General features: G+C 39.3%; 2 protein-coding genes across 2 annotated transcripts in view; one reads left to right on the top strand and one right to left on the bottom strand.

Annotated features, from left to right (window-relative positions):
* stab1 (stabilin 1) overlaps positions 1 to 11656 on the top strand; it is a 59369-nt gene that overhangs the window by 10412 nt on the left and 37301 nt on the right. Inside the window, exons 9-20 of the mRNA XM_080025899.1 lie at positions 1750 to 1872; positions 5878 to 6015; positions 6388 to 6459; positions 7137 to 7250; positions 7622 to 7675; positions 7892 to 7972; positions 8438 to 8596; positions 9733 to 9795; positions 9988 to 10074; positions 10473 to 10559; positions 10648 to 10759; positions 11087 to 11273. Of these exons, the coding sequence (XP_079882025.1) occupies positions 1750 to 1872; positions 5878 to 6015; positions 6388 to 6459; positions 7137 to 7250; positions 7622 to 7675; positions 7892 to 7972; positions 8438 to 8596; positions 9733 to 9795; positions 9988 to 10074; positions 10473 to 10559; positions 10648 to 10759; positions 11087 to 11273 (1277 nt within the window). The remainder of the gene's footprint in view (positions 1 to 1749; positions 1873 to 5877; positions 6016 to 6387; positions 6460 to 7136; positions 7251 to 7621; positions 7676 to 7891; positions 7973 to 8437; positions 8597 to 9732; positions 9796 to 9987; positions 10075 to 10472; positions 10560 to 10647; positions 10760 to 11086; positions 11274 to 11656) is intronic.
* Positions 2764 to 4571, bottom strand: LOC307249478 (nuclear factor 7, brain-like; the record flags this gene model as incomplete). Its single annotated transcript, XM_080026208.1, has 1 exon — positions 2764 to 4571. The coding sequence occupies one exon, from the start codon at positions 4569 to 4571 to the stop codon at positions 3180 to 3182; it is 1392 nt and encodes a 463-aa protein (XP_079882334.1). The 3' UTR covers positions 2764 to 3179.

Genomic DNA, 11656 nt, shown 5'->3' with positions numbered 1-11656 from the left:
GTGTGTGTGTGTGTGTGTGTGTGTGTGTGTGTGTGTGTGTGTGTGTGTGTGTGTGTGTGTGTGTGTGTGTGTGTGTGTGTGTGTGTGTGTGTTTCAGAGAAAGGCTGTCCACTGCTGCTGAGTCACAACGGACCTCTCACAGCTTTCATCCCTCTGCTGAAAACACCTCTGACTGTAGGTCACCTGCCCGTCTGTCTGTCTGTCTCTATGTCTGTCTGTTTGTCTGTCTGTTTGTCTGTATGTCTGTCTGTTTGTCTGCCTGTCTGACCGACATCCTGCTGCCTCATGTGTTTATAGTTGCATTTGTGAAAGAACCGTAATGCTTGACGAGTTAATCATTGATCAAACATAATAAAATTAAGTATGTCAGATGATAACGGATATAAGTTCCACTCCCTGCCTGTCTGTAAACAATTATTTTGATTTTTGTGTGCAAGATTTCAAACAGGAAATGTTTATTATATTTTAAAAGACTGAAATTAACCTGCAGGCTATAAACAAAGAGAGAGATATCAAATACAATACAAAGAAATGTCAGTAAATAATTCTGCTTTGCTAGAGCTTAAGCTAGCTTGTTATGACAAGGAGAAATACCAAGAATAGCCTACTTTGTTAAACAGCATACTATCGAATCTTTTAAAATAAATATTATGTTTGACCTCATATTTGAATAAAACATTTAAAAGGTTTTGTGAAAACTGTGCCATAATGAACCATCACTGTTGTTTGAAAGCACAAAATACATTTGAACAACAGTTAAATATTCCATATATCTCAGAAGAATTCAAAATCAACCTTGACTTTAAAGGGAGTTTCAAATGCCATGAATTCCATGAATAAGATGAATTATTTAGACCTTTTCTAGAAATGTTCCTTGAAGCTTTAAAAAAATATACATTTGACTCAAAGCTCTTTTTTGTGAGTTTTAAATTCTACCCCTATAAAGCATTTAAACCTATAGTGTGAGGGCCGGGACATTTTTCCTTTTCTACCCCCCGAAAAAAATTATCAATAGCATCTGACTGGCTTTACTGACATAACTGATGCATTTTAGCACATAACTTTTTTTTAAAAGCCTTGTGTTACTATTCCAACTCAAAGAGACTCGGATGTTTAGAGACTTTGCTTTAAATGTGCAAATGTTTATAGCAGTATTCAGTGTTTTGCTCAAACCTCTGGTCCAGCAGATGTAATAAAATAAAATAAAATAAAATAAAATAAAATAAAATAAAATAAAATAAAATAAAATAAAATAAAATAAAATAAAATAAAATAAAATAAAATAAAATAAAATAAAATAAAATAAAATAAAATAAAATAAAATAAAATACTATAGCTAAATAGCTGTGTATCAGAAGGAGTAATCTGTGTGTCCCTATGGCACCAGGTTACATCACTATTGTGTGTCCTTCTGCACATAAAATAGTATTTCAGAATCATTTGGGCCTTTTACAGCATGTCACTTTCACTATGTGGGTAAAATGTCTTTGCTGTTGCTTCACCCCTTCATTACATAAAACATTGTTTGATTGTCTTCATTTTTCCAGTTTTTGATCTTTTAAAGTATTTCCACTAAAGATATTTTTGAAAAGGAAATCGTTCGGATGTTTATCAGTTCCCCGGCTTCCTGCCTGTTTGATAAACAGTGACACACCTTAACTAGTCTCCTCCCACGACTACTAAGAAGAAAAAAAATCAACAATAAATAAATTCCATATTGTTTGTATTGCTGTCTCTCTCTCTCTACAGGGTATTAATGAGGAGCTGGTGTGTAAAAACCACCTGATCCTGGGTCAGCACCTCTACAAGGATCTGGAGGGACGAGACTTCAACCTGTACGGAGGAACCAGGTGGAGGAGCAAAGGCAACAAGGTCATTATTTCAGGGTGCTCTGGTGGTGTAGTGGATAGAGCGCGTACCATATCGGCTCCGGCCTCCATTGCAGTGGTTGCGGGTTCAAATCCAACCCGTGGACCTTTACTGCATGTCATACCCCCCCCCCCTCTCTCTCTCTCTGTGTCTCCCCATTTAAACTCTGCACTATAAAGCTTGAAAATGCCCAAAAATAGAACAAGGTAATTATGTATCTGCAAACTCCACAACCCCACTCTTAAAAATAATACAGCATAGTGCTTAAATTTAAATAATGAATGATTTTTACACTTTAAAATACTGAGTAGATTTCAAAGCTTTGAAATCAAGTAAAACCAACCATAACTAATGATTAGATATATTAATATTTTAAAACGTGTCTGAATGAATTGATATAGTAGAATTTCCAAGTAAATTAATTTTAAAGCCCACTTTGGCAAATGTCTATTTGTGAGAGTGGGCTATACAAATAAAACTGATTTGATATATTCCAAGTATAAGGTAAATACTCAAAGTGATTGAAGATAGGAATACAAAGAGCAGAGTCTATTTAAATTTAGCTGAAAACCGAAAGGTACATTGTGCTGAATTCATTGAGAACAGACTTGGTATATTAGTATATTTTAATAAGTGTATAATCCTTTTTTTTTTGTTACCATAGAATGAGCCATGTTTCACCAGTAGCACAGAAAGGAAATACTTAACGGCCTTACACGTTGTTATATCTAGTCAAGGATACAGCAGTCAATGTTAAATGTTTAACTTGATTTTTATTGGTTCACCTTCAGAAAAAGCCAAAGTAAAAAAGAGAGGATCCAACACAAAACGTTATCAATTTAGTTTTACATTTTAAATTTAAATTGCGAAAAAAAAATTGACATTCATCTCGTTAACATAGCATAACATACAGTAAATGTTTTTATATAATACCACCACATGCATTTCGTCCCGTCCCAACAGCTTACTTCAATAGGAATTACATCACACAGAGAAAAAAAAACAGTAAAACGTATCTGTAAAAACATTGTATCTTCATAACCATCAGCACTTCTACACATAAAACGGAAACCATTGTGTTCAAAATCACCCGTGTTAACAATTTAATCATCTTCAACCTACTTTAACGTAATAACAAATCTATCAGCTCCGTCATGACAACAAAATGTGTATCAACATAAGAATTCTTCTCTACTGTGGTCGTGTACTAATCCTGTACACCTAACAATAGATTTACAACAGCCCTGCATATTGATTTGCAGCATCACCAAAACAACCAGAGATATTAATGAAAGACACCTGTGCAAACTTTAAATGAGAATCTGTGATAGCGGTAGAATCTTCAGCAGGATATGACTCTCGGTGTATATGTACGGAAACAGGGTGTGTGTGAAGGCGTGTGTGAAGGTGTGAATGTGTGTGTTGGTATCAAGATCAGAGAAGGACAGTTTCCCTCTCTCAAAGTCCAGATGCACCCCGATTCTCCGGAGCTCCTCCCTCACCGTCAGATCTTTCTCTTGGTCCGTTGTGGAGAACGATGCGAATTTACCATCAGAGAGCAGAATTCTCCACAATCGAGACTGTAGGCTTCCCTTCGTCAAGATACACTCCCCCAAAACGCCCACTTCCCAGTCCTTGCTTTCTCCGACCTCAACGGCCCAGCTGTGAACCCCAGAGTTGAAGCCTTCAGAGCCCAGGACAGAGCAGGAGAACTTGGTCCTCTTTGGGTTTTTCGGAAGCTGTTGTCGTCTCTCTCCATATCTCACGCTGGTCAGATCTTTGGAAAGGTGAAGTTCTGGATCTGCAGTGTTTGGATCCAGAATCACAGGAGTGTAGGAGACCATTTTCTTCATCTTGGTCCAGATGTTGAAGGCCAGGTTGCCCAGGTGTTTGGCCTCGTCTATCAGAGCTCCAGAGACCAGCTGTGGATCATCCAGCAGGGGGCGCTGCTGGACTCTTTCCACTGCAGCCTTGTAGTTCTGCAGGAATGAGACGTCTTCAGCTCTCAACTGCTCCTCTGCGGCTCTGACTGTCTCTGAAAGAGCTGCTATCTCTTTGCTCACAGCCTCAATCTTCTCCTTCATCATCTGACTCTTCTGCTCCTCTTCGTCCCTCAGAGCAAAGATCCTGGCCTCCTCTTCCTCCTCTAGAAACTGGTGAAGCTTCTTAAACTGTTCCTTAATATGCCTCTCTGTGCGTTGGGCCTGGTCCTTAATGTGATTTGCTGTTTGATCACAATTACCTTTAACTTGTTCAAAGTCCTTTAGTTTCTCTTGTAAAGGCTTCAAGCATTTCCGGAGCTCCTCTCTTACATCCTGTGCAGCTTCATCGATGGGTCTGAATTTGTGGCCGTGGTGTATTTTTGAATCTCGGCAGACGAGACAAACTGGCAGCAGATGGTCCAGACAGAAGAGTCTGAGTTTCTCATTGTGCAGACTGCAGAGAGCCTCAGACCCTGATGAAGCTCTCTGGTCTCTCCGCAGTAAGAAGGCTTCACACAGGTTCTTTAACGCCAGGTTACGAGGTGGATCACTAGTGGAAGATTTACTCTTACAGTACGGACACTCACACACGTTTTTCCCCTTCCACCATTTCAGCAGACAGGCTTTACAGAAGCTGTGGCTGCACGAGAGGACAACGGGGTCTTTGAAGATATCCTGGCATATCGGACAGCAGAGATCCTCGTCTGATCTGGAAGACATTTTGTCTCTGAGCGTAGTTCTAACAAAGTTCAAACACAGCAATGTGATGGCCACAGGGTGTGCCTTGAGGTGTGGTTGCTGCTGGTGTGCTGTGTTTTGCAGGGAGCTGGTGGGCGGAGCAACACCCTCGTTAATGGGATGCAGATCACATGAGCAGGCTTGATGAGGAGCCTATAAAGCAGCCCTGCGAGATTGACACTGCCCTTCCCTGGCCTGCAGCCTGCACTTTTGTTTCTGTTATATTTGGTTGTTCACTTTATTCTTCATTAAATCTATTATGCTTATATAGACTATGTGTGGCCTCCCCTTTGTTTGCTACAACCATTGAGCCAGGTTGTGACAGCAAACAGACAGGGAAGTGAGTCACTGAACAATCCTTGGTTACTTTCACTTTGAGGTTGTGGCTCTGTCAGTTAATTATGTCGAATCTGCAGCCGGTTGAAGCATGAGTATTAAATATTCCGGTAATTCCAGTGCTCCCAGTCTTCCGAGCTGTCCTCTCAGTGTTGGTGGAGTGTGTGTGTGTGTGTGTCGCCCTTCAGGGACAAGGAATGATAAGATATATTTCCTGTAGGCCTGTTTCCGTGTCAGCTCAGAGAGGGGGGGTCGGGGGGGGGGGGGGGGGGTGGAGCTGACAGTCTAGTGCTGACAGTTTATGTTTATCATACTGTGTGTGTGTGTGTTGTCTACGTCTCGGGTGTGTTATCACAAAAGATATTCCTGTCCTTACACACCACATTTTTACTTCAAGTTCATGTTCAAGTCCTTGACTTCCAGAGTTTGATTGGCTTCAGTAGTATGAATTAGATAAAACAAGTGGGAGTTTTCCAGATTTACAGTATTTGTGGTATTAAGTCCTTGAATTCATGGGTTGACATAGTTTGTCCTATTATATAAGCCTTTAAAGATGTATTTGTTAAAGTGTATCATCATGTGGACAATGCAGAAGTGGTAACATAAAGAAAGTGAAAACAAAATATTTGATACAGTAGTCATTTGAACTTGCTTCCATATCCATCCATGTTAATAATTATTCATATATAATAATTAATTAATTAGTTATTCTGAAATAATTGAGACCTAATAAGAAAGTGACAACCTACATCTGTAGCCAATTCATTTTGAATGATAAGACTAATGCATTATAAATAGTTTGAGAATGGGACTATGGTGTTCACCTGTAACACCAGGCTTAAAGCTTATTTTTCTTCTATAATAAAAACAATCACTTCTTCAGATTAGATAAATCAACATATTTCATGTGAATGTTATAATACACTAATAATCTGATGTGTGTTTATTGTAGAGGTTCATTCTGATGGAAGACCCCACCAGAATATACACCATCATCCAGGAGGACCTTCCAGCGGCCAATGGGATCATCCACATCATCGACCGGCCAATCACATTCACTCAACCTGACAGGCAAAGCCGCGATGAACTGGTCAGTTAAAGGGTCACTTCACCGAATATGGAAATCTCCCACAAACCAAAAAGACCAACATTTTGATTTAAAACATTTAATTGAAACATTGGAAATTATTTTGCGTGGGATGTTTTGGTTTAACGATTTGTGGTGCTCAGTTTTTTTGTTTATTAAAATTGGTCTGCCTTAATGCATTAATATTCTTTCTTTTTTTAATCTCCAGTAAGATGTAGGCCTATACCGCATGATTTTCTGATAACTGGAGTGTCACATATAAAACAATGCGGTCTAACTTTAAAACATTTTAACTCTGCTGGGTTTTTTTTCAGCAATTAATGAAAATGGAAGTCAGTCATTTGATCAACTTCTTCTGTTTCTTCTTGTGTCCAGTTTGCTGATAAGACGATCGGAGAAATTCTGACCAAGAGCGGAAAATACAACCGCTTCCTGTCTCTGGTTGATGTGAGTGTTTGATCATGGTCAATGACATCACTAAAACGTTTGATTTTATCCCCTCATGAGAATAACTCAATTTAACTTTATTGATCAGTTGAGACTGAGCAGTTTTGATTCACAATGGGGCAATTTGCCATGATCCTCCACTGAACTGTCATTGTACAATATATTAGAAACCATAGCTTGGCCCTACTGTACATTGTAAAAGCCTCTGTCTGTCTGTCTGTCTGTCTGTCTGTCTGTCTGTCTGTCTCTCTCTCTGTCTGTCTGTCTGTCTGTCTGTCTGGCAGTGTGATCAATAACATATGAAGTCAGAATTGATATGGTTACAAAAACATTATGGCAAAATAGAAACTGTTTTCAGTTCACCCAATTCATAGAGCTAACATTGCTTGATTAGCTATAGCTAACACACAAATAAGATTAGCTAGCTAGCTGCTGCTGGTACAATCTGCTTACTCAGCCATATCAAGGTTGTTTTTTTAGCAATAAGTAGCCACTGTTGTTAAATCATGTCTAATGTCTCAAGTACTCAACAATTCATTATAATTTTCTGCTCTGCCAAGCAGCCGAAAATTCACTTCATTAAAACTTAATGAACCTAAGTAACTTGGGAAGTGGGGCCAATGCTAATTCTCAGCTTGTATCAGATATATAGTGTGTTTTTTGTTGTGTGTTTGTAGAACTGTGGGGCTCCCCCTCCTCTGCGCGGCCCGGGACCCTTGACTGTGTTCATCCCGACCAACGCGGCTGTGGACCGAGCCAGGGACGGCAGCATCATGTACATGCTAAGAGACGTAAGGCATTTAGTTTGTGTGTTAGTGATAAATGTAGATAATAACTTGCAGGTTACTTTAATGGATATTTCTGCTGAGTTTCTATGTCTTTGCTATTATGAACACATCTTGGGAAAAGACAAATACAAACTATGTTCCGAATCTAAATACTCTATGACTTCTTGATTCTGGCCGTGGTTTTCAGCCCTAAAACCATTTGTTCCTGTTGAAGATATAAATCTTAAGAAATGACTCATGCCAAAAAAGGCGGTGTCATTTCCTAACATAATGTCAACAAACACCCTTGTTACCAATCCTTAAACTTTTCCGTTCTTGTGATTCTATGTGAAGATTATCAGGGATTTTTCAGTGACATTTTGCTCTATTTTTAGGCCAAACATAAACTACAGGAACTTTTGAGACACCATGTTTTCTCCCAGGCCGTGGTAAGACCAATTTTTTTTGTCCTTTACTTTTTCGGGAATAAATACATTTCCAATTCCAATTCCATTTGCCCATGTTCCATTTTAATCTAGTCTGTGGGGCTTTAGTAGTTACATATTTTAAGTACACTTTTCTTTAACCCCACCCTCAGGAAAAACAGGAAAAATTTCAAATCATATTTTAGTTAAAGATTGTTTTTTTTGTGTGTGTGTGTGTAGCTGACAGTGGACGAGTTGGCCTCTCTCCCTCGGATTCAGACGATGGCCAATCAGATTGTCTCCATCACCGTGTCCGATGATGTAAGTCATTCTTCACAGTGTCATAATAAGATTTAGATAAGTCTAATTTTAAGTTAAAGTTAAAAAATAATTATATTACTCTGTATAGACTGTTTTATCCTCAATACTGACCGATGTTAAGGCAATCCACCTTAGTTTATTTTATTTCATTTCAATCACATATATAGCACAAGTTAAAAACACCAAAGAAAAAAAAAAAGTTGTCATCTTAATTTATACATTTGACATTGCTTCAAGCTTTCAAGCAAGCATTTTAAATTTGTCTTCGTTTTTTTGAGAACTTGAGAAAAAAAACTGAAACTGAAACATTAACACAAGGTGCCTCCACTGCCCCTCCTCTCCAGGCTGACGTCTTGTGTTTGTTTTTCTGTTTGTGTTGTAAGTGTATTGTGTATATTACGTATGTGACTTTGTTTTTTAAAGGCTCGAAATAATGAAATTTAAATAATAACATTATTTCTCCAGGGTCAGATCCTGTTGGGGGAGAAGGGCGTCCATCTTGTCAGCACCAACATCATGGCGTCAAATGGGATCATCCATATGGTGGACGGGCTTCTGTTCCCGCCTTCCATCCTCCCCATCCTGCCTCACCGCTGTGATGTCATCGAGAGCAAGATCACCGTGGTGAGCAGAGACACACAGACGAACAGACAGACAGACAGACACACACACACACACACACACACACACACACACAGACGAAGACGCAAACAGACACACACACACACACACACACACACACACACACACACACACACACACACACACACACACACACACACACACACACACACACACACACACACACACACTCTCACACACACACACACACACACACACACACACACACACACACCATATTCGCTCATCTGAGTCTCTGGAAACCTTCAAGTCCACTCTTAAAACTCACCTTTTTTCACAGGCTTTTACGTTTTAATTAATTGTTTTGTGTCATTGCTGTAAGTGTTTTTTAATGTGTGCTGTTGTATTTTAATTTATGTATTTTATGTAAAGCACTTTGGTGAATTTAGGTTCTTATAAGGTGCTATATAAATAAAAGTGACCTTGACCTTGACACACACACACACACACACACACACACACAGACATGTAAACACACACACATGTTTTTTAAATCAAAATTAAGTGACAGCTGCAGAGATAAAAAAAAAAAAAAAAAAAAATTATTATTATTCTTTCGGACAATTCCACACAATACACAATTATCTCTTTCACATCATACATCATACTTTGTGTTGTCCGAAGGGTGACAGAAGAAGCCAAAGGCTTGTCAGGTCCCGCCCCCATTTTCATCAGATTCAGATTCAGATACACAGATACACATTTACTGTTACAGAAAAATAAAAAAATTAAAAACACAATTTTGTTGTTGTTTTTTTTTTGTTTTTGATGATTTTGCTAATTGTTTTTGTTAAGTTAAGTTATAATAGGCCGGTATCTGTCACATCAACTATATTTTGTCCTACATACCTCACTTTGGTAACCCACTATAAGATCGGACCCTGTGAGTAACATTTTTATGTTTAGTTTACATGCACTTGCACTTGCATTTTCTCAAATGGCACTAGTCATATTGCTTGTACCCTAATGTTTTATATCAAGTAATTCCTCTTTTAATATGGTTTGTTGTGTTATTATGATATTTGTATTTTGGTGATGTTGTTTGTGGCATTTTTAAAAAAAAATTAATTTGTGAACTTTATGTGTGTGTGTGTGTGTGTGTGTGTGTGTGTTTTCAGGGTCCATGTACTCGCTGCAGTTACCTCTTTACTACTGACTGTCCAGATGGCAGCGTTGAACTGGTAAAACACATTGTTACTACTACATTTCAATCACTACGTATGGAGTTTAGAAAATACCGATATTGATATCTGAAGAAACAAGTAAAACATTTCTTTTTGGTAATCCATGAGCAGATACCCTAACCCAATTGTGTGTGTGTGTGTGTGTGTGTGTGTCTGTGTGTGTGTGTGTGTGTGTGTGTGGGTCTGCAGGGAACGCACCAGGTCGGCTGTGAGTTCCTCATGTATCCTCAGACGCTCGGTTCAGGATGCGCCAAATACTGCAACGTCACCAAACAGGTGAGAGTGGGATCAGTGTTTCGGGAGCTTTATTTTTTAGCTTCATTAATTTACCCTTCATCTGTCTTTACTATGAACGGTGCTTTCAGAAGAGAATGTGTGTATTGTGTTGACTGTGTATGTAAATTTGGTTTTAACATAGGCTGAGACTTTTACAAATGGTGAAAGCTGGTCGTAATTTTTGCACTCTTTTCGTTCCTTTGAGTAAAATGGTTCATCGCTTTTTGTCCCTAAAGTTATCATTTGCTGCACAGAAAAATATGAATACAAGAAAATTAACCCTTTGCCAATCCCCCCTGTCATTCTTTAAACCTTCTACAAGGAACTTTTAAATTATTCTGAAACGTGTGTGTGTGTGTGTGTGTGTGTGTGTGTGTGTGTGTGTGTGTTTGTAACAGACACCAGAGTGTTGTGCAGGTTTCTACGGCCCCGACTGTAAACCCTGCATTGGAGGATTCCAGCATCCGTGCTACGACAAAGGAACGGTGAGTGACAAGCAAAAAAAAAAAAAACTATCACTGAAGACTTGTTTGTCAACCAACATGTTTTAAATATTAATACTTTTACTTACAGTGCTTTGACGGTATCCAAGGCAACGGCTCGTGCAGCTGTCGGCCGGGCTTCGAGGGGATCGCCTGTCACCTCTGCACGGATCCCAGGAAGTTTGGGGAAAACTGTGACCAAGGTAACAACAGCTATTTGTCATCACTTGGGAGAGCAACTGAAAATGAATGAAAAGAATAAGACAATGCCAAAACCCCTCTCATTCAGAGTTATGAGTTGATGCCTAATTTTCATAGCATATAATAAGATATGTTTATAAACTTATAGTATATAAGTTTGCCTTTTTCATATCTAATTTGTGAACAAAAGTGATTATTTCTTAGTTTGACATGCTGTGTGCGCGCGTGTGTGTGTGTGTGTGTGTGTGTGTGTGTGTGTGTGCGTGTGCGCTTGTGTATATATGTCTGTCTGTGTGTGTGTGTGTGTGTGTGTGTGTGTGTATCTTCAGACTGTCAGTGTGTCCACGGTGAGTGTGACAGTCGTCCTCACAGCGGAGGTGTGTGTCGGAGAGGGTCCTGTCTGGAGGGATTCTCCGGAGACAACTGTGACAGGACGGCCACGCCATGCAACTCAGGCGGGCTGGAGGAACACTGCCACATCCACGCTTACTGTGTAATGTCAGGACTGCACAAAACGTAGGATACTACTAATGTTACTACAACTGTTAGCGCTCTGTTTTGGCACCCTATTTGGATCAAGTGTGTTTTATTTTGCGTCCCATTTGAGTCATTTATTACAGGGTTAGGGTTAGTGAGTCTGGAGAACATTTGTTGTCAAAATCACTTTTTGTCAAAATCAGTGAATATATCCTAACGATCCACTAGCTGTCTGCACCATGTGCGCAGGAAGAAGAAAATAAGCGCAACAAGCTGTTGCTGTAAATGGGCGTGTTGCTAGCTACGTAAGGCCCACTTTCTTTACATACCCTTTGTTTACATACCAGTTTACAGAGCCTAGGCTGGGCATTACCTCCAGCTATTTTGTCAACGCACACACAATATGCACAAGTAGCGGATTG

Source organism: Ammodytes marinus, assembly GCF_949987685.1.
Source record: "Ammodytes marinus genome assembly, chromosome: 4".
NCBI lineage: Eukaryota > Metazoa > Chordata > Actinopteri > Uranoscopiformes > Ammodytidae > Ammodytes > Ammodytes marinus.
The sequence above is the reverse complement of the archived record's forward strand: the minus strand, read 5'-3'. Positions and strand labels throughout refer to the sequence as shown.